Here is a 27,833-nt window from a genome sequence, read left to right as displayed (position 1 = left end):
TTGCAAATCAAACCGCTTGGAAGAATGTTGTGAAATGCAGTGCACGTCGGATCTGTGGTCGGAATGCATTTTACAACATCAGCGCTACTAGTACTACTACTTCTTAGGACTATAGTGGGTGGGTGTCAATATCACTAGTGACTGGTGTGTCGGTACATCATCGGGCTGTTTGAGGGAATTTCTTGACGCTTTCTTCACTTCTTCGACGACTAATGTCCGGTCCGGAGTGTCAACGGTTCATCGGCAACAACTTCGACGGCAACGTGCGTGTGGTGAGTTTTTGGTTCGATTTTAAGACACGGGAGAGATAAACTTTACATTTTGTGTTGGCATTGTCGCCACGATGATGATGCTACATGTATGATTATCAGGATGAAGTTTTATGAACGATGTACATCAGTACATGTACAAATACAATCTCCCTTCATTGTTTTCAGCTGAATAGACCTATGGGCTTACGGCCTCTCCAAAATCTATCCAGATTTGCTTGAAAAAAACCTTCATATTTTGGAAACAGTGGAGTTATTTTATCGTTTCAAAACTAGTCAGAAATGAGAAGTTTAATTAATTACATGTACATGTATTGTAACTTGTAAGGCGATCGTGTAGGGCCCCTGTTTTGTTGCGATCAAATTTAATTAGAATCAAGAATTTTTTTTTCATTTCTAAACGAATGATATCAACCTAAAGCAGACTTCTCTCAATGTTTTGACACCTTTTTTGGTAATTTTTGAACAGTTTCTTGAGGTAGAAGTTACAAATTTCATACACAGTTTGCGGGCCGGTTGGTGCCGTGCAGCGGGACTTGCGTGCTCACTGGTTAGTGAACATCGCACGGTCATCGCCATTTTTATTTTCTTGTTGCGTTTTGTCGCTGTGATTGTCATTTTACCCCCAAATTTCCCTCAAAAATCCAACCCTGCCCTTAACTGTGACATGTACCTACATGTATATGTTCTTAAATGTCGCCAACTAGTTTGGTCGGTCATGTTGGTCAAATAATTTAAAAGTGGATTTTGTTCCCCTATCATGCTCAAATACTATAGGAACCGGGCCCGTAGAATACACGATCGCCATACACAACCACAAGGCCAAAAAAAAATGCTTCCGATTACATGGCATTCGTAAATACAGGGTAGGTAGATAGAGAATTTTTTTGGGGGGAGGGGGCAAATTTGTTTGTGTGCGATAATATGTAGGCGTCTGCATGTAGTCAAGGGTAAAAGGTAGAAATTGATGGTTTTGGGTGTTTTTCCTCATTTTTCCCATAAAAAAATAGGGTAGGGGCTGTCAGAATAGGGTAGGTAGGGAAACCGGAAGCAGAACTATTTTCTGGCCTAATTTATTATCAATACAAAAATGAGGGGAAAACAAAAACAAGAAAAAAACATCAAATATCCTTCCAAATTCAAACTTTTTCATGTCAATTAATTTCCAAATTATACTGTACATCACTCATCTAAACATGAATATTTAAAGATTAAATTTACGTTTTTTTTTAATTTCTACATAAATGTACAGAATGTTCTTAGTGATCCTAAATGTTAAGCTGTGTGGCCGTTAAATTTTTAAAAAGTGTGGGCAAACGCATTGTTATTCAAAATTTACATGTTTGCAATAACGCTGAAGTTTGAGTTTGCAAGCACTTGACAAAGCTATCAGAAGGAATTTTATCACCAATGTCAAATCTGACTGAAATAATCAGGGGGAAAAAATGCTGAACTTTGTACTGTGTCTGCAAACATGTACCTGTCTCGTGGACTGATTGATGGAATCATTTCCGATGGACTTGCCCACCAGTGTCTGTTGGCCAGCGGTCGGCATACCACAAGTGCAGATTGGGTAGACCGTGGGAACCAGGCGTGGGTAGTTGAACCCAGGGTACGGAGCTCCCTGACTCTAGACAGTGCAATCAAGGTCAAATAGCCCAGAATGTGTACAATCTAATAGACGTGGACAGCTTGTGGTTTATGGATTGGGTAATAGGTGATTTCCCCAGGCCCCTAGCAACACTTTGTCTTATCATTGTCAGCCAGATATTTCATGTAGGATAGGACAGGTTATGGAAAAAGACAAGTTCAGACCTGAATTTTCAAGGGGGAAATTTTTGAACCTGTACACAAATTATTTGAATTCATTTTTTTTATTTTGCAGTGAACTTTTACTGTGAACTTTTACTGTAGGCTATACAAAATAAGAAGTTGGACAAAGCAGTTAAAGTTGCGTTGGCTTACAGAGTGTACATGTAGACCTGTACTTGTTTTTAAAAGTTCCCAAAACAGTTTTAAAAATGTCACTGTTTCAGATGTAAAAAAAAAATTATATGTGTTTTCCTTTTTCCCCAGCGGTATTGTAATTGGTTTGGGATATATGGAAACTTACAACGTGTGCACACCTACACATTTATATGACGTTCATATTATAAAGTAATTTACATAAACCACATTTTTAGTTTTACAAGTAAAATTACAGGTGAAGTGATCTTTTGTGCAAAAGTTTTTAGAGTTTATTACCCAAGTTTCAATTGAATTATTGTGTCTGCGTTCAATGACATTTTGGCTCCAAAACACCTCAACAAATTATCATGTACATATGTACATGTACTTTTATAGTTTTATTTTAGTGTTTTTTTCTCCAATTCCACCCTGCTGTGCACAATCCCCTACCAAGGCAGATGTCGTAAATTTCAAGGGTGCCGGCTTGTCCAGGGAAACTGTTTTTCGGCAAGAGGCCCGCTAACAAGTGGGGCCGCTTCTTAACCTTTGGCCCATAGCTATAATGCTGTAACTTAAAACTTTTGTCACATTGAAAGTAACATCAACATGAAATATGAGATGGGTGTTGCAGTGTGGGTGTGTTATTCGCAGGCTCATTTCTTTAACTTTTTTTAAAAGTTTTTTCTTGTTCCCTTGGTTGGCAATTGTAGATTGTAATGAAAGGGAGTTTGGGGGGGGGGAGGGGCGTATTGGATATTTTCTGCAAGAGTGGTGATTTACATTTGTTTTGTACTAGACAGTTATTATGATCCATTTACTCAATGTTTCATTTCATCTTTGGCTTGCCCAGAAGGGTCTAGAGGCTACATAATGCATACAGTGCCAGCAGAGAGGTGTTTAACAAAGCATAAAATTTAGCTTTGTGGGATTCAGTATTTCAAAAGCATTCCATGTAAATTTGCACATTTACTTGTAGGGCCTATCAATTGTGCCATTAGGCCTACCGGTACACTTTATTATGTACATTACTCTTAGGCCCCCCCCAAAAAGTCTCCGGTTTCTGGTATGGAGCTTGCCCAAAAAGTGGTGCGGCGACGCGGCTTTTTTTTTTTTTTTACCTGTTTTTTTTTTTTGCTTCAAATGTCGGCTGATGACGGCAAATGGTGCCCGACTAAACTTAGTGCAAATATGGGAGTCCAGAGAGGCCACATAAAGCTTATTCTCGATCATAACCCCATCTAAAAACACGATAAAACTGTGCAGCAGCAGGATTCCAGTCAAATCAGTGAGTTTGGCGGTTTTGAGACATCATCTTTTGTTGAAAAAAAACTTTTTCATTTTGCCGACGCGCATGGCTTCGGCGACGCGCGCGCATACCAGGAACCAGAGCCTTTTTTTTTTTGGCCTTAGTATGCCAAATTAGAAATTTTAGATGGCAAGGTAAAAAAAAAGTCAGAGAAAATCCATTTTTCAAATATTTGTATCATTCCTCATTGGTTATTGTGTATTCAGTTTGGATGACTTTTATTCTTTGTTTGACAGTAAGCCAACAGGGAATACAGGTACGCATACCGTACATTTGCTCAGGATGTACATGTTTGAGTTTCAGAGACTATCGCACATGATATCCCTTTAAATATTCACTGCATCTGAAACTGCCCTGCCTATTACTCACTGTAGTTATATTGATTTTTCAGTGAGTAAACACAATGTAATACACTGTATTCCAGGTGTTTGATGTCTAAGTCATGCATAGTTGGGTACTCCCAAAGTAGTTTGGCTATTGTTAGCCTAGATACATGCCCAACTGTATGGTCAAACTATAGGGCCTATGCCTTTAGCCATACATGTACATGTACATGTACAATGTACATGTAGTTGGCACAGTGGCACAGTTGGGGTGTAGCAGTCTACAGGAATACAGATCTGTATCAAAATGTGTGTCTACATTGTATAAAAAACAACAACACTAAAGTTTTTTAGGTTTTCTTGTGGCAACCTGCTGAATCCATCATAATCCAACCACAGCGAACTGTGATCTGTTGGAAAGTCCAATAGCTGCATACATGTAGAACCAGAACAATTTGTCCCTTGTCCGTCTATCAAGGTCAGCTCCAATAAAAAAACGAAAAAAATGGCAAAAACGTTGCACTTGAACAATGTTGCATTCAACAAATATTTAGCTCAGCTTCAAACTTGGGAGGGGGAAGCAAAAAATCATTTAACCAGCTGTACTCGTACAATCATTCCGGTCCTCTTTTCACTTCTCACACCATCCAGATCTTCCATTTAAATCCTTGATCCCGGTCAACGGTGCAATTTTTTTTTTTGTCGGGAATCGGTTCGCCGCCTAATTGGATTTTAATATTTCCTGCAGGCAGTTTTTAACCCAAACTCCAGATGCCAGCGTTTGGCCCGGTTTGAGGTTGAGGTCAGTCCTCTGTCATCAACTTCTTATTTTGTTTTCGTGGGAAACGGTCCCTCCCTCTTACAAGCGCATTTATTCAAGGGTCAGTGGAAGAGACTGTAATGGAAAGAGGGGCGAAGGAAAAGCAAGTGTTGCATACATGTAGGCCAATTTGATGGGAAAATTTGATTTCAGTTGAGGCTTGCAAAATTTGCAAGAACCCACTTGTTCATGATCTACACTATCAGTGTGTCCCGTGTACATTGTTCTCTACAGATACCGGTATTTCATCCTTATCTTCAAAGTTTACTGCATCTTGACCCTTGCAAATGTACAAATGTATGCATGATCAGGAGACCATTCAAATGGGTGGGGGGGGGGGGGGGGGGGTTCGGTTCCATTTCTTCATAAATTTCTATAATTCCAGAGCAATTACTGGCATCCAGACTAATGTAGCCAGTGAACCTTTGGGCCTTGGGGACCTTATTGCTGGAGTTAGCCGTGAGAACAGGTTATTCCTACAAGAGGTACCAGTATCTTACTCACTATTGGAAGTGAAACCCCCCCCCAAAAAAATTTTTTTTAACCCATGGCGCATGATAAACTTGAATCGCATTTCCCTACCGGTGTACATTCGATCAAGTCCGAATAATCTAATACAAAACTGTTTCGAAATCCAGCCCTGCTGTGCGTAGCTTTCATGAAAAATATTCATCCAAAAACTTTTGCAGATCCATACATTGTGTACATCATTGCCATGAATCAATTTAAAAAATAAAAGAACAGCATGAAGACACTGTGTATAGAATTGGTAGGCTTGATGAGAATTTCCCAAGCCAAGACCAAGACCATAAAAGATGCTGTGAACTGCCTGCCATTAAGACAACCTGTTCCTGGCACCCAATCAATCATAGAAATTGCCACCTTTCAACCTCAAGTGGCACCCCTTTGCTTGGGTCCCTGTATACAACTCTGACCCCTTGAATTTGTGGGAGGTCGCCTTAAAGAAATAACTGTACATGTATATTGTAGCTCTGTGGATCTCTATTGAAATGTTCATTCAATGAGCTTCTGTGCTGCAGAGACTGTGCAATCTTTGGTTGAGTCTTTGTATTTTCTTGTTCAGTAGCGCTGACTTTAAGATTCAGTGATCAATGTTTTTTGTACAAAGTGCATTTGTTGGCAGTCACTTCTGGGAGACATGTACTCGGCTTTTCACCACACTATCCAAAATATAGTTTGGAAACTCACAAGAATCTAACAGGGCTTTACACTGGTCCGGCGCTTATAAATAGGTAAAATCCAACCCTGGTTATAGGACCAGGGTTGAGATGAGGTTTTCCCTGGGTCAAAAATTCAAAATCTATTTAAAGGCCTTAAATTCGTACCATCGTCTTGCCTACCCTTGTTCAAATCAATACATGTCCACCGTATCGGTATGCAGAGCCTGGTTCCATCGAACCCAGGTAGCATGGCATACCGTTCACACTTGCACCAGTGTGTACACAGGTCGGCTACCCAGGTAGAGCCTTTTAACCCTGGTCCCAACCAGAATGGAATTGTACCCATGTAGAGCACCGGACCCTCATTGAAGCCATGTTGGATTCTTGCCAGAGTTCAGTGGTTCCTGAAATCTCACAATGGATGCGGCTCAAAAAACACAGAATATTTGGATTGTGTGATTTACATGTAGGCCCTTAACCCTAAACCGAACTCAACCCATCAAAGTCCAGCAGCTCAGGTTTTGTTGGAATCTGTTGGGATAGGTACAGTACCCCTAAACTGATGGTCTTTTACATGTACATTGGGTTTGGCATACCTCCAGAAACTAAGTCCAACAGTGTGTGTGTGTACAGTTTCCCATGTGGGTGTTGGAATTTGCCAGAATGGGTATGGTTCCTAGTAAATTATGCTAGGGAGTTTAAACGTCAACTAAAGCTGACCTGATAGTTTCACCATGGGTAGGTGACTGTGAGACATAATTCTACCTCCATGAACTAAAATTATTAAAAGAGTTTTATTTTAAAAATACATGCAATGTACATGAACCTTTTGTTTTTTCTTGCTCTATCTTGCTCTATGTTTGCGTTATGTTTAAAGTTGTAGGTCTGATCACAACTTGGGAAGTACCTGAACATGAACATGATGTATGGACTTGTGAGCAGGTCGTGTGTGTGGTAGTCCCTTTAACCTGTTTCTCTGGGTCTTTGGCTGCAGGCTGCAGGTTGACAAACTGCTGTGCCCCAGGGCGCTGAAGTTATGATTTATGCTTGTAGATTGGGGGAATTACAAACAAAAAAGTATCAACAAGGAGACATCTGTTTGTGGATGTTTGCAAACCTGTCTGAAACTTGGTAAACTTTCCCAGGATATTTTGGGAGGATGGAGAGTGGTTGGATTGGATAAACTTTGATTTATTTTTGCGCTGCCTTCTTGGAAATCTTTGGGTGTGGGTAAATACAGTATGTTGTGCTGTTTCAAGGTGGGTTTTGTTCAAACTCTTTCTTTTTATTTTATGGGGAGACATCAGGATGAGGGTTTGTAACATTGAACAAACAAATAGGCCTACTGAATGATTTATATATTTCTCCATCAATTTTGCTTGAAGAATGAATACAAACTCGTACAAATACAATATACATACATGTACACCATGGAGGAAGGAATGTCCACGTACACGTACACGTACAGTATGTACAATGTACACGTATGTACCGTACATGTATGTAGATCTATGCAATACATGTTTACCCTTGGAGGTTACTTTTAATCCATGGATTTTTCACCATGTAACTTTCTGAGTTCATTGACTCACAGACCAATTACTGTGCATTCACAATGGCATCATTCTCTAGAAGCCTCAAGAAGGATTAAGCATACACGCAATGTGTAAGCACTGCAGTGGGTATTGTTATGTGCATGATATGTGGAAGTACCCGGTACGACTGCTGTTAAAAACACCTAAATAATTCAAACTCAACGCAAATGCTGTATTGAATGTGTACCGGTATGTACGGTACCGTGTACCGTACTTACAAAGTTCTGTAAAGGTTGGGAGGTACCAATTTGGCATCAAGCCATGGGCGTCGATCCTGGGGAGGGGGGGGGGGGCAGGGGACAAGGGAACATGAAGGATGGGGGACACAATGTCAAATGTCCCCCAGATTTTTGAACTTGTGTCTCATTTACAGGGCACTATTATGCACTACAAGTATCTTTTGCAAAGAAAATATTGAAAAGTGGTCAGAAATTGCCTCAGATCGCACCACAGAGCATCTACATGTAGAATCAATTTTTTTCGGGGCCCTTTTTAAAAGCAGGCCCCGAACCCCACCCCAGTGTTATTTTGTTAACATAATGTTCTCTTAAAAGATCAGATCTTATTTGACAGACTTTTTACAGATACTGTATTACTATGACCTAAAGTGTGCTTAAATTATACCAGTATCTTACAATGTTTGTAATAAAACTGTCAAGTTACATTGCATTGCAAGTGTGTATTTTCCCACCGATTCTTTATGACTTTCAACAGGCAAGTTGGCATACCAATGCTGCACATGCCCTTGGTGTTGTGGGAAATGTTGAGGAATGTCTAGTGGTAGTGTGGTTGTAAAACTTGTTCATTGTTGAAAGATTCAGAAGAATAGGGTGTACCAGACTGCATTGTGGTGAAGCGACATGAACACTAATGTGGCGGTCTCTCTGTTGAATGGAACTACTGATATTCAAGAATTCTCCAATTATTCTGAACTTTTCATTTGCTTTAAGGCCGCTTCTCATGCATGTATAAGATGTGTGCATGCAGAAATTATACCTGTGTACATTTGTACAATGTGTTTCATTAAAATAAAGGATTATTCTCTAACTCTACTCTCAGAGTCAGACTGACACATCAAAATAATTGTAGAAAATCTGAATTATTTGTGAAGCTCTCCTTTGTGTTCATTTCTAAGGCTGAGAAAAAAAATAACGATAACGGCCCAAAAACCATCAAGGTACCGTACACTTGTATGCATGCAAGTTGGAAAATAACTTAAGTTGTAATTTGCTTAAATATCTTTTATACACATGTACATGTACTTTGTTAACGGTATTCTGTTTAATTAACGTGTTTCTAAAGCATACATACATGTATTGGCATATTTTTGATTTATAATTTAAGGTTGTAATAAACTGTTGGATTGCATGGATTCCATTTAAATTCAGCGCCATTTCACTCTGCTGTCATCAGACTTACCGTAGTTGGATTTTGCTGGGGCCTAAAGAACAGCATTTCATATCATGTACATGTACATATGTAAACCTAAAGGCACGAATAAATTAAAATGTCTTAAATTTACAGTACCGGTAAATTGCAGCATGTGTTCACTTACTCCAGGTGTATGTATCGCAGAATCAAGAAACTTTTATACATGTACATTGTATGTGTCTGTTACACAATTCTTCCTTATTCTGTCATACCGTAAATTAAAGAAATTGTTACGTGAATCTTGCCCAATTCAAAGTCCCTTTACTGACACTGTAGAACCATGGCCAGGAAGCTAAATGTACATACCCAAGTCTCCCCCCCCCCCCCCTTGTAGGGGTAACTTGTTCTCATTCAATTAACAACTTAGAGTCGGGAGTAGGCGTTGGGAGGCCATTTCAGTGAAATTTGTATTCAGTACATTCACAGGTATTCAGTCTATAGAGTTGAGCTTAGAAAAGTTAGAGGCAGTGATACCTAGACTTCATTGATACTAGAAAGTCCTTCAAGCATTTTGTCTGCACCTTCTGTGTAGAGAATTCCTTGGATTGTGGGGCAGTTTCTCAGCAGTGATTGCCCGCTGAAAGACTTTTGTAAAGTATCATTCATCTATTCAATGCTTTCAACTGAGCTGTGTTTTTAATGACAATTCACTCCTGACTATTGATGGAGCACAAAGGGAGGAATTTGTTTTTAACACTTTGGGAATTCCTTGAATTTTTTTCGGTCTCAACAATATTTTTTAAGTGTGTGTACATGTACATGTTGGCTTGCTGAAACGTAAGTTTTTTTCTCGGAGTACATGTAGATCATGTTTGTTCAACCAGGAGGAAATGCATATACATGTAGTTCAAGCCAAAATATTCTGGTACGGGTACATGTACCGGTACAATGAACATTGTGCTATGAATGAACTTACATTCATTTCGTCAAGCCATGTTTTTTTTGGGAGAGATTAAGTGCAACTTTGTGAATGTTGTTCGCTATCCTCTGCCAAAAACCACCTGTTTTTTTTATGAAACAAGAATTTGTTATACTCCCTAAAACCTTCAGCTTCAACATTAACTCGGTGGTATTTTTAGAATCACTACAAATTTGCACTTCCAATTTGCCACAGTATAATGACCAAACAATCCCCAAAGTCAAATAAACACCTTTCAGTCATTTTTTTGCCTAAGACAAATAAATCGACCAATTTATTACAAACTTGTAACCGGTTCCCACAGCTGCGGGCGGTGTAGGTCCAGCGGTAAAAATGCCCTTCCCCTTTCAAGATCAACATCCGTAAAATTGAAAATAAACAACCAAAAGTGAGGGGGGGATGGATCAGGAATGTTCTGTCATGTTTGGGTGAAGGCCGGGCTGAGCCACAGAACAAGGGAAGAGAATTGGGTGCAACATCTGTCTTCACTGCAAGTTCAGTGGGTTCCAACTATGTACTCGATAAACATAAAACAAGAACAATACGGATACTACATTACATACAGTACATGTACATGTAGTGGAAATTTGGAGGAGAAATTTAAAGCCAGAGTCCATCATTTGCAGCTATCCAAAAAATAACTGGCGTATTTATTGTTGAAAAACATACTTGGTTGAAAGATAGTACATGTAAGGGGACTAAACCCCCTGTGAAATTATTCTTTCTGGCAAGTTGTCATTTTGAAGAAATCAAATCAAGGCCTTTCCAACGGTGCGTCTTAAGAAGCACCGTTGGAAATTTCCGTTAGTAGTTCGTTTTTTTCAATAGGCAAGTGCAAGCGTTGGCACGATGCACACGCTCGCACGGTTGCTATAATTCGTTGGATCAGTGCGCGACATCGCGTAGCTACAATCGGCTCAGTGAGAACGTGTTTCGGGCGCTGAATTGAGGCCCAGTTCAAAACATGATTCAGCAACTATTGATTTGAAATCAAGATCCTAGAATGTTGTTTTTCTTGAAATATACAGCTGAAGCTGAGCTGAAACTTCATCAGGTTAGTTGTTCAGCACCCTTCTTTAGATCTTGAGCACTATTGTTGCTTCAAACGAACAAAATGCAGAATGGACTATACAGTGGCTGAAGTAAGTTTATATGTTTGTAAATTACAGATTTAGTATAAGTTATGCCCGGCCAGTATTTATAGATTCATAGGATTGTTGACATTTGATCAAAGTAGAGCCTCTCAAAAAGGGCTGAATTTTATGCTTGTTGAGCCTATCCCATCCCAGGATACCTGCAGCTGCAGAAGTCTTGTTGGATTCCAGTGCACCTTGGATTAGATTGGCTTCTCATAATACCCCCTCCCCCCCCCCCCCCCCCCCCCCCCCATCCACCCAGTGGTGCGTCAAGAGTGCATCATGTTCTTGGCTGTGGCACAGGGGTGCTTCAAGTCATGCTTTGGTCTAACAATTTATGGGGTGCGTCACTTCATCACAATCTGTGTGAAAGGTGAGTCAAAAAGGCTGCCAAATAGCATCAAATCTATACATTTGGTGCATCACTACTCTGACTCAGGGAATGACAAAGTATACATGTACAGTACATGTACGGTACACATAAGGTAGTGTATAATGACACATGTACGTACATGTACCGTACACATGGGTAGGCCTACACCGCGTTACACCGTTATGGGGAAGTTTTTCATCGTTAGGCAAATTATGATGACTTTCTGTCCCCGCAGCATTTTCGGTCCCCATAAATACATTATACATGTACCTCGTACTACTGAACAAGAATGAGTATATAAGATTTGAGGCTTTGTATGGTGGAGTATCGGTATCGTTTCGGTTTGTGGTAACACCATGTGGTAATAACTACTGCTTAGAAGATATTTAGTTCTGATAAAAACTTGTCCTGCTTATTATCAACTTTCGCTAAGTAGTTTTTGTTCTGATAAGAACAGTCCTGCTTTACGTTCTAAAAGAACTTGTCTTTGGTCTCAACATTTCAACTAGCCTGCTCTAGTCATCGTCAGGAGACTGAATGAGTATACGTCCCCATACGCTAAATACGACTCTTTTTTTCATAGAATAGTTGCACAGAATTCAAATTTTATGCACAGGTTTGAAGATGCTAAAATTTACATATAATGTACTTGAAGAAGCCATTTGCCTTGTGGCAATGCCATGGGCCAGACAGCTTCAAGTCTTGAAGCTGTCTGGCCCGTGGCATTGCCACAAGGCAAACGGCTTCAAGTGGAAAGTTGAAGGGGCTATTTTTTTCCCTAAGGGTGTTCGCAAAACCCATCAACCACATCTTAGCGGAAAAGAAGTGCTTTGGTGATGGTCGATTCTGAAACTGAAAAAAAATTAATATTCTGGCATATTACTGGTTTCTCTTCCTCTTTTATAATAGCATTTAATGCTTGTGGTCCTGGGTAATGATACATGATTTATTGAAAATTTGAAGTATACAGGATGGGCTGGATTGCAGAAATCACACAATCCTTACATGTGCACAGATCCAAAAATAACACATGTCCGACTTTTGATCCTAAATTTCTGTTTACCAATGGAATTAAACCAAATCAGATCATGTGAGCAAGGCATGTCAAATTTTATGGAATGACTTTCATCGGTTTTGTGCAAGAGGGTTAGATTTAAATGCCATACAAAAAAAGACACTTTCAGAATCTGCCACTTTCAATTTGGTTTAATTCCATGATAAAAAAACAGAGTTGCTTACATGCAGGATCAAAAGTAGGACATGTTTGTTTTTTTACACGTACCTTTGCGTGGATGAAACACTTCGTACTGTACATACATGTAGTGCTGTGCATCCTGCGCAAATATTTAAACTTGAATTTGATCAAAATTTTCGAACACTGACATTGAGGTTTATAAAAGTGATGAGAATGTATTGATATGTGTTAGTAGCTGACGAGTTATTTGACAGTTTAAATTTTCAAGTGGGTTTGATATATTCCTCAAAGCTGAAATCATGCATGTGAAGTGGCTGTTCACAAAAATCTGACATTTAACAAAGAATAAAACCACTCAGCTAAAATAAATGTACAAAATTTTTCGTCAAACTTGAAACATAATTTTTTGTCAAATTTGAAACTCTTGATGATGACTAGAGCAGACTATTTGACACGTTGAGACCAAAGACAAGTTCTAGTTTTTAGAACTTAAAGCAGGACTGTTCTTATCAGAACTAAAACTACTTAGCGAAAGTTGATAATAAGCAGGACAAGTTCTTAATATCAGAACTAAATATCTACTGAGTGACAGTAGCTATTACCACATGGTGTTACCACAAACCGAAACGACACTTGAAACTGAAAACGAAACTTGAAACTGCACACATTGTCGCATACATTGATGTATTTTATTAAATAAAAAGTTATTTAGATAGTCGGTGAATGATGGACTCTTCGGATAGCAAAGCCCTACTTGTACATTGTACATATTTTCTTGATGAATTCCTTTACTTAAAGCTACACGTGTATAGTCCATCATTTGCAGCAATCCGAAAAGTAACTGGCGTAATTATTGTTGAAAAACAAACTTGGTTGAAAGATAGTAAGGGAACTAAACTCCCTGTGAAATTATTCCTTCTGGGAAGCTGTCATTTTGAAGTAATCAACGAAAGAAGGCATTTCCAACGGTGATTCTTAAGAAGCACCGTAGGAAAATTTAAATTAGTAGTTCGTTTTGTTATTCAGCGCAGCGCGCACAAGTATTGGAACGACGCACACGCGCGCGCGGTTATAATTCGTCAGATCAGTGCGCTACGTCGCGTACATGTATGGCTGCAATTCAAAACAATTCAAAACATGATTCAGCAACTTTTGATTTGAAATTGAGAATGCTGTTTTTCTCGGAATATACAGCTGAAGCTGAGCTGAAACTTCATCAGGTTAGTTGTTCAGTACCTTCATTAGATTTTGAACACTTTTGTTGCTTCAAACGAACAAAATGCACAAATTACAAATGATGGACTATATCTTTAATAACATTTCAGCACGTTACATGTGTACGTGCTAGCCCACAATAATCCACTATCTGGGATTTCCCACACAGTTTGGCTGTAAACATGTCACTCTCAAGTGGAACTGAAGGCACCTATTTATATTATTTAACCCGTCTGCCCTTGTCCCAACCAATGAATGCGTGTTTCTAGAACACCCTGACACTTCCAGGCTGCAGGTGTTTGACAAGAATTATGTATGACGGGGTTGTTTCCTTTTGCAGGTGAAAACTTGAAAGTTGATATTGCCTGAAAATATGCATTAATTTACATACTGGTATTCACTGCACAAAGTACACTCGCTGTATGAACAAGAGATGTTGCTGTGTCAGACTCTCTTGGAAGCAAGAGCGTTGGAATTAAAGAGGTGGTGGAATGCTCGAAGACATTTCCGTCATTTTTCGGGTATATGTAGCCTAAGGTGTGATGAAATATAAACGACTATTGTGTCCGTCATGAAATGAGTACAAAAGGTACTTTTGAGAGCTGTTTTTCAGGTCCTGTTTCGACCCGAACGTGCAATTTGTGTAAAAATCGTCGTTGGGGGCAGCAAAAAAAACATAGTAAATCATGACGTAATAAACAGGACTCCCGGTGCAGCGTAGTATAAACGAGTCCTGTTTATTATGTCACGATTTTTCTCATTTTACGAAGAACCCGCCGACTGTTGATTTCAAATATGCGCTCGCCGACCAACAAATTACTCGATGAATTTCAGTTTTATAAACATATAAATGCACATTACAAAAGAATGGGACTTTGTCATATATGGGTCTACTCTACAATAAAAAAAATTTAAAAACAAAACGACTTTCAGCATTCCACAACCTCTTTAAAGGGACTGTACAACATTTGCTTTTGCTGCAATTTTCAAGAATAAATGGATTTAGAGGATTAGTACGTTATAGCAAATATTGTTAAACTGACTTGTTTTGGGCTTGTACATGTACATTGTACATGTAGATGCTGGAAAATCCAAGAAAACCAATCATGCTCTTGTAGCCTGGTTCCCTGCGGAACAATTAATACACTTTTAAGAGGAATTGTAAGGTCAGAGAATCAGTCTAGCAGGCTTATCCCTTCATAGGTGTGTAATCCATTGCAAAGAAAATGCGGAATAACAAAATATGAAAAATTAGGAGCAGTTTTTTTTGGGGGGGAAACAGTTTTCTCCAACGCTGGTCAGAAAAAACGTCAGCACACCAGGAGCCACGATTTTACAGAAGGCTTTTTCAAAGTGCTACATACAGAACTTCATGACAAAAATGATCTTGCTATTTGGGTTTCCTTTCTTTTTTTTTGACTCACCCTGCATAATCAAACGTTTGCCCTCTTCTGAAAAAAAAAACCCCAAAAACAGGGGTACTTGCACTTTAGAGACACTGCCGCACGTGAGGTGTTGTATTTTTTACAAGTGAATGGAAGTTGCAAAGCACTACTGAGTTTGTTAAATGAAGGCTTTTAACCATACCTACATGTACTTCATGGGCTAGTAAATTCTGTCCTTGGAAAGTTGGAATACATACTTTGTGCAGTATGCGTGAATAATCTTCAAAGCAAAAGGTTTTGCAAAATCACTGTGGAGACAAAACGATTGCGTCACTACAAAAAGAACAAATGGTGTTGTGTACAGATATATGTCTCTTCTGAAGAAAAAGTGAACAGTTGTTAAAAAATATCACACATGTCCAATACAGACTTGAATAAAGTATTAAAGGGAATGTACAACATTTGCTTTTGCTTAGTATGTTATAACAAATATTGTTAAAATGACGTGTTTCACGTTTTGGGCTTGTAGATGCTGGAAAAACCAAGAAAATCATTCATTTTCTTGTAGTCTGGTTCCCCGACCCCACTTAAGATGAAACAGAGAATTTATAGACTTTGGGGGAATTGTAAATTCAGAGAATCAGTCTAGCAGGCTTGTACCCCTTCACAGGTGTGTAATCAATTGCAAATAGTTTTTGCAGTTTTTGCAGCAAAAGGTTTGCAAGCAGTTTTTGAAAAAAGCCAGTTTTCTCCAACGCTGGTCGGCCCACCAGCGTTGGAAAAATGCAATTTTTCTTGAAAATGTCAGCACTCCAGGAGCCACGATTTTCCAGGATGCTTTAGACTGTCATTCCCTAACAATCCAGTTAGGTATTTTGTGATAATTTCATCATTTCGTTTTGAAATGTTTGCAAATTCTTCCCTTTAATGGTAGTACCACATTTGCAAACATCAAAAAACAAAATTAACAAATTATTATGAAACCTTACTTGACTGTAAGTGAAGTACAACATGTCAGTCTCAAGTATCTTACAAAATCATGGCACCTGGTAAACTGTCTTGTTTGAGAAAAGCGGAATTTTTGTATCAATTTGCAGCGATGGTCGGCTGTTGCACAAGATCAGAGAGCCAGTCAAAATATTGGTGGATCCAGGATTTTCCAAAGTGGGGTGGTAGGGGGTGTTGAAGCAAAATGGGGAAAAGGGGGTGCAAATGAGGAATTGTAGTCATGACATAAAAGGCAAAGGCCTGATGTGGTGAATCAAGAATTGAAAGAAAAGTTAAGGAAATGCAGGATTTTTGTCCATCGAATACATAATTATTAAAATATTTGGGGAGGGGAGGGATGTTGGGCTGGGCAGCTGCCCCAACCAGCCCCCCCCCCTCCATCGGCCCCTGCAAATGTTGAAAATCATTCATGAAGTTGTTTACCGGAACTTGAAGGCCAATATTTATGTAATCCACTTTTTCGGCTGTTGGGTATTAAGAGCTTTACTGTGTACCAGAACATTGTAATCCATACATAGCCTTACCTAACGAGTACCGGTAAGTAATTCTCCAGGCCCAACATTCCAACATCATGAAAGATTTGGTTCAACTTCAATGCTGTTCAAATGGCCATGTGTACATGTACACTGTACACACATGTACAGTGTCAGCTGAAAGTGAAATATTTTGTTTCTCCAAATCTCTACATTTTGTAGTGCTGTCCTGAATTTACCATATTATTTGTCCATATATTTACATGGGCATACAACTTTTCCCCAGATCAGTTTATTTCCTCCTTTTTTTTTTTGGGGGGGGCTATAATTTTTTGGCCATAAAAATTGAAAAACACTGCAGTCAGTGCAGAGAGTCTTGTCAATCTTAGAATTTTCTCTTTTTATAGTGACTTCCCAGTTGCGTGCCTGATAATAGTTTCTGTACATAATTAGAAAGATTTTTGCAATTGTTCAAAATTACATCACAATAATCATACATTTTCAATACTTCCTTTTAAAAAGGAGCATCAGAAATGAAAATTTACATCCTTTGAGCTGACCGGCATTGTAGCCCTTTGTCAGCTCTTCCTTTGTCTTCAGCTAACGACGCGTTAATTTTGGCAGCAATTACAGGATATTAAGACGGACACATCCAGTCCAATAGCCCCGTGCCAGGACATGGCTTTGTTATGATTGACAACATCCGGACCTCGGCACGCAATAATAGAGGGAAATTTGGAATTAAACCAATTTACTGGAAACCTTATCGGGGCTCATCACTAAACCATACACATTGTGTAACTATATTATCTGCGGAGATGGGATAATTGACAAATAATTACTTGTGACATATTTCACAAGAAATTCTTCCTTCTTTTTTTTTGGCATTTGTTTTGTTAAAGGGAATATACAACATTTGCAAACATCGAAAAATAAAACTACCAAGTTTTTGCGAAATACCTTAATAGGATGTTGGTAAATGACAGTCTAAAGCATCCTGTAAAATTATGGCACCTGGTATACCGTCATTTTCAAGAAAAGTGGTATTTTTGTATCAATTTCCAACGCTGATCGGCCGATCAGCGTTGGAAACAACTGGCTTTTTTTCAAATACTGGCCCCAATTGACCATTGCACTTGTTTGCAATCGATTACAAACCCATGAACGGGTACGAGCCAGCTAGACTGGTTCCCTGACCTTACAATTCCCCAATGTATGTTAACTGCTCTGTTTCTTCTTATATGGAGTCAGGGAACCAGACTACAGGAAAATGATCGTTTTTCTTGGTTTTAGTAGCATTTTCAAACCCAAAACCTCCAAAAAGTCAGTGTAACTATATTTGCTTTATATTTCCAACCCCCCAATTCCATCCATATCTGAAAATTACAGCAAAAGCAAATGATGTATATTCCCTTTAATGACTTGAGATATATTCGTATTATGATCTAAACCTAATATAGGCCTACAATGCACATGTTCGTTGTGTGTATTGCATTGTTGGGTTTTTTTTGTGTTTGTTTTTTTTCATTTCTCATTGGTTCAGGGTTTTTGGGAGCAGTGGGATTTTCAGGTTGTGTTTTTTTGTGTTTGGGATTTTTGGAGGCACATTTCTTGTTTTATTTTGGCTTGATTACGACTTTGATTTTTCAAGATCAGAAAAAAAATAGGCCTACAGTACATGCTGTTGTAAGTCTGAATTATAGAAATAAAATTAATGCTCTGAGAAACGTGCCATGACTTTGCTTAAGATTTTGTATTTAAAAGAAAAAGTACAACTCTTTAGTGATTTGACGGAGCTGGACGTGATTGATGAATCTGTGGCAGAATAGATGGATTGTTTGAGGTTGAATGTGGCCGCTGACCAGCAGCTGACCTCAACTCTAAATAAAACTGCCGAAAACCACAGGGGAAGTGGAGGAACCACTTGTTATAAAATAACTCGGGCCTAGGCTTTTTTATCTTTCCCCTTTCTCCACCCCTTTCCGAAACTGGCTGTACTTCCGGATGCTGTTCATTCTTTCAATTGTGTCCCCTGAGTGCCGAAACCCACGTGGGCACTCTTTTTTGAGAGAGAAACGTCCCAAGAGAAATGGAAATAAAAGGAAATCCAATTGAAGTTTTCCTTTTGTCCGGTAAACGGGCGAATTGTGCATTCATTCACGTCCGCGTACTTGATTGGTTGTTGGTGATTGCAAGCTGCACATGTGTGGGTATTGTGTAGGTCAAACCACTCATGATGTGTGGGGGAGTAAATGCAGTTGAAGTCAGGAAGGTTGGCCTTGATTTCTTGCAGTTGTGCCATCGTTGCTAGTGTAGTTCAATGTAATGATGCTCACTCCCAGCGTTGAGCAAGGAAACTCAGGATATATCCAGCAGTGTCATGCCTGTCAATGTGGGTGGCTATGTCAGTAAGTCGCATACTTTTTGTTTTACTGCATGGTGGGTTGTTTTGTCTGGATAATGTGATTGATGGTTAGGCAGATCGTGTAGGATTGGAAATTGGATTTTTGCGGGTCTCTGAGGTTTTTCTGTAGTAATATTGGACTTGGATAAACCATGGAGCTATAAAAAGGATAGCTCCATGGATAAACTTTTTTTCTCAGTGGACTGTGGGCTTTTATTATGTGTAGCAAGGTCATAAAACTAGGATAAAAAGTGTGACACTTTTTCCTGTCTAAGTTGGTACCCTAGTTACTTTGGTACTTTGTCATTTGCTGTTCAAGTACCGGTACATTGCACCATTAAGAATGGCGTCAAATGATTTGTTTTTGTTGGGTAGGTATAGTTTGCTATTTGTGATCACTCTTGGAGGATCTGACTGCATTAAGGAGTGCATCATAATTATAAATGTCAGATGTAACGGGACAGGAAGAAAAGTGGACTTAACCCAAGTTTATTGAAAGACCTGTACATATGAAAGGTTTTTGCTCATAGTTTTCACTAAGAAGTTACCGGGTAGATGACAACAATGTTGATCTGGAAATATTAACGTCAGTCTGATCCCACACGAATTCCAGTATATATACTGGATTTCATGTGGATTTCGTGGCCACTTTAGCTCAAAACTGAATAAGTAGGCCTACATGTACCTAAGCCAGGTTCAAGTCTGAATTTGACCTGTAGACCTGAGGAATGTACTGTAGACTTGATTCTAGACTGAATTAAAATTGGTGAGATTTATAAAAATTTGTACATGTACGGTACACCAGACCTTCATTAGGCCAAAAAAAAAAGTCTCCGGTTTCTGGTATGCGCGCGCGTCGCCGTAGCCATGCGCGTCGGCAAAATGAAAAAGTTTTGTTTTCAATACAAGATGATGTCTCACAACCGCCAAACTCACTGGTTTGACTGGAATTCTGCTGCTGCACAATTTTAACGGTTTTTAGATGGGGTTATGATCGAGAATAAGCTTTATGTGGCCTCTCTGGACTCCCATATATTTTCATTAAGTTTAGTCAGGCACCATTTGCAGTCATCAGCCGACATTTGAAGCCCAAAAAAATAAAAACAGGTAAAAAAAAAAAAAAAACGCGTTGCCGCACCACTTTTTGGGCAAGCTCCATACCAGAAACCGGAGACTTTTTTTTTTGGCCTTACGTGTAGTATGCTTGTTTCTCAGAGTGAAGTTTTGGCTGGAGCCAAGGCTAAAGTCAAGTTAGGAGTAGTACCGTACCTGTACCTCTGGTCTTCAGGAACTTGTTTTAATTTTACCTGGAAATTGGATCACTGAAGTCAGTGTGGCATTTCATACTGATCCTTCTGCAAGGACTGATGACACACTATTTGGAGAGAATCATTATATATTTAGGATGTTGTAACTACAGTGTTTAACGGATGTGTTTAGTCCCTGTGGAAGGAAGTGATCCACCGTCAACTACATAAGCCTGGATTTCCGTTTGTGCATCCCAGAAATACTTGGGTGTTAAAAATTATGCCAAAGATGTTTGTTATTTATCACATGGTTGTGACAACATCCTTGACACATGACCTAAAACAGAGTAAAGTGGGCCAGTTAAATATAATTGTTTCCAACATGGTTGTAAATTTTTCAAATTTTTTGAAAACCCTAGAATTTTTTTCCTCGCGTGTGAATCAGAACAGAGGCTGGCTAACTTGAGTGAAGTGCTGTCCAGTGATATCAAAATAAATTTTTGTTCTCATGATAAACTTTTAAAGTTGTTTGTAGTCAAACAGACTGTTATGACTGAAAACAAAATGTTTTCAAACCTTCTCTTACATGTAGGTTACACTTCATCAGGGTTTCCACAGTCACGAAAAAAATGCTGGGTGAAAAAAATGACATTTAAAGCCATCATGAAAAGTGATGGGTCGTCTCCTGCTCCAGTGTATATCACTCCTCATTAATTAATAAACTAGTTTTGTGGATGTTGTCTGTAATGGGTTTTTTTTGTAAGGCAGTTTACATTTTGGAATGCGGATGCAAATGCTCAGCGAATTTTGCCTCAGGAACATCTGCTGCGAATTTCACCGGAATTGAAATGAGTTCAGTTTTTGCGAATTCACAGCGCAAACACTTGACGAGACGTCACAAGTTTGCAAATGTACATGTTTTCACTTTTGAGCCGAGTACAAAGCAGCTTTCTGTGTGGAAGTACTCATTTAATTTCATTATTACATTTAATTTTGCATAAAACTTTGGTGATTGTGTTGTACCGCCTGTTTCTACGCAATTATGTTATTGCTTGATTTTAAGTCGCTAACACTCTTGTTGAGTTTCTTTTGTTTTCTTGGCCAAATTTGAGAAAAAAAAGTTTTTTAAAAAACGTTCCACAAAAATACAGGCAACAAAACAATTAAAAAAACAAACTTTGTAATATTAGTATACATGTACTTGGGTTTTCTTTGTTGTCTTAAAACAAGTCTGTTTTCTATCGTGCCTTTTAAATCTTGTATGCCTACCGGTACTCTTAACAGTAAGCATTTCCTTTTTCTTCCTCTGCAGATCCGGCCCGAACTCCAGGGATAACTGCAAATTCTTTTCCACATGATAACTAACAGAAGTAGAGATCATCATGGCTGTCTGTTCGTCTCTGACATCCCCGTCCCATAAACGTCCCACCATGAACCTGGCCATCTGGGTCCTACTTGCCCAACTCCTCCTCCTCCTTGCACCGATCGCTGCCGTGTCTTACCAACAGTTTGATCAAACGGCGGATCCAGATTTCGTGAGACTGGAGCGCATGACCGAAGACGAGGCGACGGGTAGCGTTTATGTTGGAGCGGTGAACAGAATCTACAAACTGTCCAGTGACTTGGCCCTGGAGTTTGAGCTTGTGACAGGGCCAGTGCAAGATAACCCTTTATGTAGACCACCTCCAGCTTCATGCATGGAAACCAAGATATCCACCAACAACATCAACAAAGCCCTTGTTGTGGACACGGAGAGCCAAACCTTGATCACATGCGGACAGGTCTACCAGGGCTTTTGCGAGACACGCCGATTGGGTAATCTGAGTGATGCTGTTGCAGTGTCAGAAGTTGAGGTGGTTACCAACAATGAGGAGGGTACCAACGTAGCCTTCATCGCCCCTGGTCCCGGGAGCAGACATTTCTTGTATGTGGGTGCCTCGCATGGAAATTGGATCAGAACAACAGTACCAACAGTATCGAGGCGTGCGCTTGACACATTTAGACCAGCGGCTGGTTTGAAAATACCTGCAGCGACATTTGAAGCGGCACAGCCTGGGTTTACGTTTGACGTCAACTACATGTATGGGTTTTCCAGTGGCCATTTCAGCTACCTTATTGCAACTCAGCTTGAAACGTTTAACGAAGCTTCTCCATTGTACACAAAACTTGTCCGTGTGTGCCAACAGGATGAGTCCGAGTCCGATAAGTTTAATTCTTATATTGAGCTTCCTCTAGTTTGCCAAGATGCAAACAATGTCACCTACAATCTAGCGAAATCGGCGTACGTCACAAAAGTTGGATCTGATTTGTATGATGCTGGTTTGCCACAAGGAGAAGACATGCTTTTTGTGACCTTTTCATCGGACAGCTCCCCAGCGCAAGAGCAGAAATCCATCATTTGTATGTATCCAGTCAGGACATTAAATGAAGGGTTTGCAGCAAGAATACAGCAGTGTAATGACAGGGGATCAGACAGAACAGACGTTGATTGGCTTGCAAAGACAAGCACTTGTTTCACGATACCAGCAGTGGTAAGCAAGAACAAATCTCTTTGTTTCTGTTTCTTTGGTGTCTGAAGACTGCATATCCAATACTTGCTTCTTTAAGAAGCATCAATTGTCAAAAATGTGTTTACGTGTACCATGAAATGTTGTTACATGTATTTGGACTTGGATACATGTAATTAAAAAGTACATGTTTGTAGAAGAATATTCACACAAATTCACCATTTTCATACCATGCACAAGAATTTCGGTGTAGGAAATTTTGGTCTTCAAATTCTAGCACTAAATGTAATTGTCATTGAAATAAGTTAAGTAAACAGTTCAAAACGTGAAGTTTTGGTGATCTTGGCATGAACATGTGTACCTTTAACACTTGTTTTAGACCTGTTTTAAGTCCAATCATGTTCACTTTTGTTTAGACTGAGGGACTGAGAGACCAGGGACCAGACTATTGCCATATTGCGGATGCCAATGCCCCCCTTGGTGGATTACAACTACCAATCGAAGGACAAGCAATCTACTCCAGTCTTAGCAGCATCACAGCCATTGCAGCAATGCCCCACAACATGGCAACTGTCATCCTCCTAGGAGATGAACTGGGCAACTTGACAAAGGTAAGTGGAAACAGGAGTAGTATCAATCTAGACAACAAAATGCCTGCAGGGAGAATATCAAGTGAAATGAAAAAAAATAAATTGCCAGAAAACTGAAATTTTAAACTACATGCTTTCTACTGCACTCTAAGACAATTTCAGAATACATTTACATGTAGGAACTCCAGTGTTCCATTTATTATTTTTGGCCCCATTTTACTAGTATCATAACATTAGTCAGTGGCTGAACAGGGTGGTTGCAAGTCCCCCCCCCCCCCCCAACCCCTCCAACCCCTCCTCTAGATCCGCTACTAAAGCAAAGCAAATTTGACGTAATAAAAGCACAGAATTTCTTAGGTTTAGGAGTTTAAACATTCAGCCTGAAGTTGCGTATTTGCATCCATACTCTGGATGCAATTCAAATATCAAAAGGTTTATTAACATCTTGTCACTTTTATTATCCAGCTACGTGTGCAGTCTCCAACTGAAGCTCTTCTTTACGAAGAGCTACCCATCGCTAGCGGAACCCCGGTCCTTCAAAACGGGCTGATGATCAGCCCGGATAAGCAGTACGTCTTCCTCATGACGGAAAGTGTGGTGAGTCCATATGCAATCAATCTTATCTGTCTAATGAAACTGAAAGTTTGGAAACTTCTTCTAATAATATTATTGTTCCATAATTATATTGTAATTGAGACTACTGTTTTCATTTCAGTGCATTTTATAACTTCCTTGTTTTGTTTTCCCCGTTAACAGCAAATACTAAAAAAAAATTCATTTGGGAAAAAAAAAAAATTTCTTTCATTATGATTAGAAAAAAAAAGATGATTTTCAATTATGTTCAAATTTTGATCTGCGATTTGCACAACATCTGGCAACCACCAAAGAATCAACAAATTTCTTTATTATTTTGTTTTTTAGTCATTTCAATTTTAATTCATCTGAGAAGACAAATGCTGCACAGAAGCATTCATTTATTTGTTCAAAATGAAGTTCACAGTATTAAGGACAATCCTATAAAATTTGGAAACACCCAGGGTTTGCCCCAACCAACTTGCAACCTTGGGGGTAAAACACACATTCCTCCACTCCAGCATTTTAACAGTTATTAAAGCAGGCCATAAATGCCAGCCTATAAAAGAATTTTAATACCATTTTCAACTTTCTGCCTTTCAATATCGTCTGAAAAGAAAATCCACTCTTTTATTCCTTTTCAAAAGGCTTGGATGACTCACAAATGGTACAGCAGTAGTGCATTCCCTTAATACACGCCGGTTAAAACTTCTTTTCATTTGTTGAAGGAAAAAAAGGGAGAAAATCCGTTCTGTGGAAGGAACTTTCTTTTCATGCCAGAAACTCCTGTGGTGGGGGTGTATTGAGAAAATTCACCGGGGTGTGACAAGACTGTATATGGGCAAAGCTGGTGTGTTGTCTGCTGAGGGTGTATGGTGGGAAAATACCTAGGATGAGGTCATACATGAAAAAAACTTCCCATAGACCATGGTAGACACTGTGTTGTGTTGCAATTCAACTGGTGTCTACCATGTACATGTACAAACTGTACCATCAATATGGAAACCGTGGGAACATGTCGTTGCTATGGATCCCATGTGCATACATGATGCCGCTCATGAAAATATTGATTCAGTCCACTCACGAAGCATTTTCAGAGAACGAAAAGTGGAAACAGACAAAGTTGGAGATACTATCTTTACTTTATTTAATTAAAAATATAACTTTGCAAGCTACATGTACACAGCCTTTAAAGGGAATGTACAACATTTGCTTTTGCTGCAATTTTCAGAAATTAATGGATTTGGAGGATTAGTACATGTATGTTATAGCAAATATTGTTAAAATGACTTTTTTTCACATTTGGGCTTGTAGATGCTGGAAAAACCAAGAAAACCAATCATGTTCTTGCAGTCTTGTTCCCTGACCCCACTTAAGATGAAAGGGAGCAATTAATAGACTTTGGGGAATTGTAAGGTCAGAGAATCAGTCTAGCAGGCTTGTACCTCTTCACAGGCGTGTAATCAATTGCAAAGAAAATGCGGAATAACTAATTATGAAAAATTTGGAGCAATTTTTGAATATTAGCCAGTTTTCTCCAACTCTGAACGCTGGTCGGCCGACCAGCATTGGAAAAATACCATTTTTTCTTGAAAATGTCAGCACACCAGGAGCCACGATTTTACAGGATGCTTCAGACTGTCATTCCCTAACAATCCAGTAAGGTATTTCGCAATAATTTGATCATTTCGTTTTGTGATGTTTGCAAATGTTGTATCTTCCCTTTAAACACGGAAAGTGCGAAAACTATTTCTTGCGTGCTAAGCACCAGTATATGTATCATTAAATTAGCCAAGATTTCATGACATTTACAAATTCAACATGTGCATGTATCTACATTACACATTTGCGTGTCAAGATAATTACAATTGCACATTCATTTTACCCGGTACTTTCACCTCACATAACTTTTCCACATTGGAAAGTTTGTCACTTGTCTTGTGACATGTACAAATATGTAACAAGATATGTGCTTGTCGGTTGAATGTACTTTTCTGATTATAATTTAATACAAAATAATTTAAACAAACATGTAACCAAAAAGAAAAACAAATGAATTTGGGAAAGAAAAATTCAGGACAGAGAAATTGTCCCAAAACCAAGACTTTGGGGCACGTGTGGTCGGTGGAGCACAGGATTCGTGATCGAGAGGTTGTGGGTTCAAGCCCCATCATGGCCATGCGTGTTGTGCCCTTGAGTAGGGCACTTTACCTCAATTACTCCTCTCAACCCAGGTGTTAAATGGGTACCGGCATTATTCAATGCTGGGAAGGTAACAGATTCGCTGTGGAGGAGGTGTGGTGATCCCCCCACAGCAGCATATGAGCCAATCGCTAACGAAAGAATACAGGTTCGTCCCCTTTGTACAAAACTGCATGTACTTTTTTCCGGAAAAAAACACCTTTTAATAGTATAAAGTTGAAACCTCATTCCTCCCTTCTTGGCACGCTCTGCCACTCAGGTGAAATGTGTTCCCATCCCCCAGCCCGCCCTGCCTGGACTGTTTTTGTAAATCTCCCACCTGTTGAACCAAGCATTCCCAGCTGCATGTCGGGGCTTGTCTGAGGACGGCATAACAATTTCCGAGTTTATGATCAGAGACTTCTGGTGATGAATCAAATAGGTTGACATCGTGGGAAAATAACTGGACCTTGGTCTTGCATAATACACATACATGTACATTGTAGTGTGTGTGTACTAGGGTAGTACTACAATACAAAATGAAAGAAGTACATATTTGTGTACTTGTTTGTTGAATAGTTTTGGTAAGTGTCATCTCTTTTAAATTTTTACATGTATGTGAAGAGCGTTGTGTTGTCTGAGGATTTTACACAATTGATTTTGTTATATCTGTAGAAATTAGTTGTACTGTCCTACTTTAACTCCCGAGTTTATTGCAAGTTAAGTGACTCACCAAGTTGCAGTATGTAAACAGCCAAAACTGGGCCGAGTCCATGCACAACGCAACGCGAACGGGGCGACTGCCCGCGCCGTGAATGCGGGGCGAGTTGGTTTCAACTCACGTGGTGAAAACGCTCACAAAGTTCGGTCAATAAACACTCACAAAAATCCACGAGAGAAACTTGGATTGCTCACTGGAATAGCTCTGCCGATGTTTAATAAATCATGTAAAGAATAGCGTGGATTCTAGCTTGTAACTTCCAAGCGAAATTATAGGAAAAGCACTGTAAATATTGCGTGTGTGACAGAAAATAGCATAGACGAACGATAACGAAACGAAAACTGAATGCGCGAAGGTTGACCTCTGAACTAAACATATATACAAGATGCGTTAAAGGCGCAGTGCAGGGTAACTTAAAGTGAACGCTACAGTAGCCCCCCTCTAGATCGCAAAATGGTATTGAAGCGAGCGATAAGTGTTCAGGTTAAATCAACCACAGTCAAAGTCTGTGTACTTGGATGGCCAATGAACATGCCGGCCGGAACGCGAGTGCCGTTGAGCTGCTGGTGTTGCTGTGTGTTGGTCATCAACCGTGTGCGTAGGGATGGCAGGAGATGGCTGTACACGCTTAAGCTCTAGGGTAGATGGCTGGGAAGGGGTGGTATCTGTATCGAGGTATGCAACTTTCAACCGATCTAAGCTGACTGTGTCCTGCCTTCCATCCAGGTCGAGTGTGAAGTACTTGTCTGTCCGGCTGAGTACTCGGTATGGACCTTTGTAGGGTGTTTGGAGGGGTTTCTGCACATGATCGCAACGGACAAATACATGCTTGCACAACATCAAATCCTTGTGAATTTGTGCAGTTCTGTCTCGCGACCGAGGCGGTGTGGGTCTGATGTGCTGCATCGTGTGTCGCAGTCTGTGAACATAGTCTGCAGGGTCGGCGAGATTACCAGTATCGTTGGGGGGTGCAACAAACTGTCCTGGAAGTCTCAGGGTGGTGCCAAACACCAATTCGGCGGTGGAGCAACCAA

The 27,833-nt window shown here is 39.6% G+C and overlaps 1 protein-coding gene across 3 annotated transcripts in view; it reads left to right on the top strand.

Annotated features, from left to right (window-relative positions):
* The window catches only part of LOC119731730 (plexin-A2-like), a 76,020-nt gene continuing 48,187 nt past the window's right edge, over positions 1 to 27,833 (top strand). The window contains exons 1-5 of one of the 3 annotated variants that reach the window (XM_038204956.1): positions 1 to 272; positions 2,986 to 2,987; positions 21,540 to 22,758; positions 23,151 to 23,345; positions 23,790 to 23,921. In XM_038204956.1, the coding sequence (XP_038060884.1) occupies positions 21,610 to 22,758; positions 23,151 to 23,345; positions 23,790 to 23,921 (1,476 nt within the window). In that variant the 5' untranslated portion in view covers positions 1 to 272; positions 2,986 to 2,987; positions 21,540 to 21,609. Of the gene's footprint in view, positions 273 to 2,985; positions 2,988 to 18,861; positions 18,985 to 21,539; positions 22,759 to 23,150; positions 23,346 to 23,789; positions 23,922 to 27,833 lie in introns of those variants that run through there. The other 2 variants (XM_038204955.1, XM_038204957.1) reach the window with 2 other exon arrangements.

Source organism: Patiria miniata, unplaced genomic scaffold, assembly GCF_015706575.1.
Source record: "Patiria miniata isolate m_02_andy unplaced genomic scaffold, ASM1570657v1 HiC_scaffold_24, whole genome shotgun sequence".
NCBI lineage: Eukaryota > Metazoa > Echinodermata > Asteroidea > Valvatida > Asterinidae > Patiria > Patiria miniata.
Note: the sequence above shows the minus strand (reverse complement) of the source record. Positions and strands in the feature narration are given on the sequence as shown.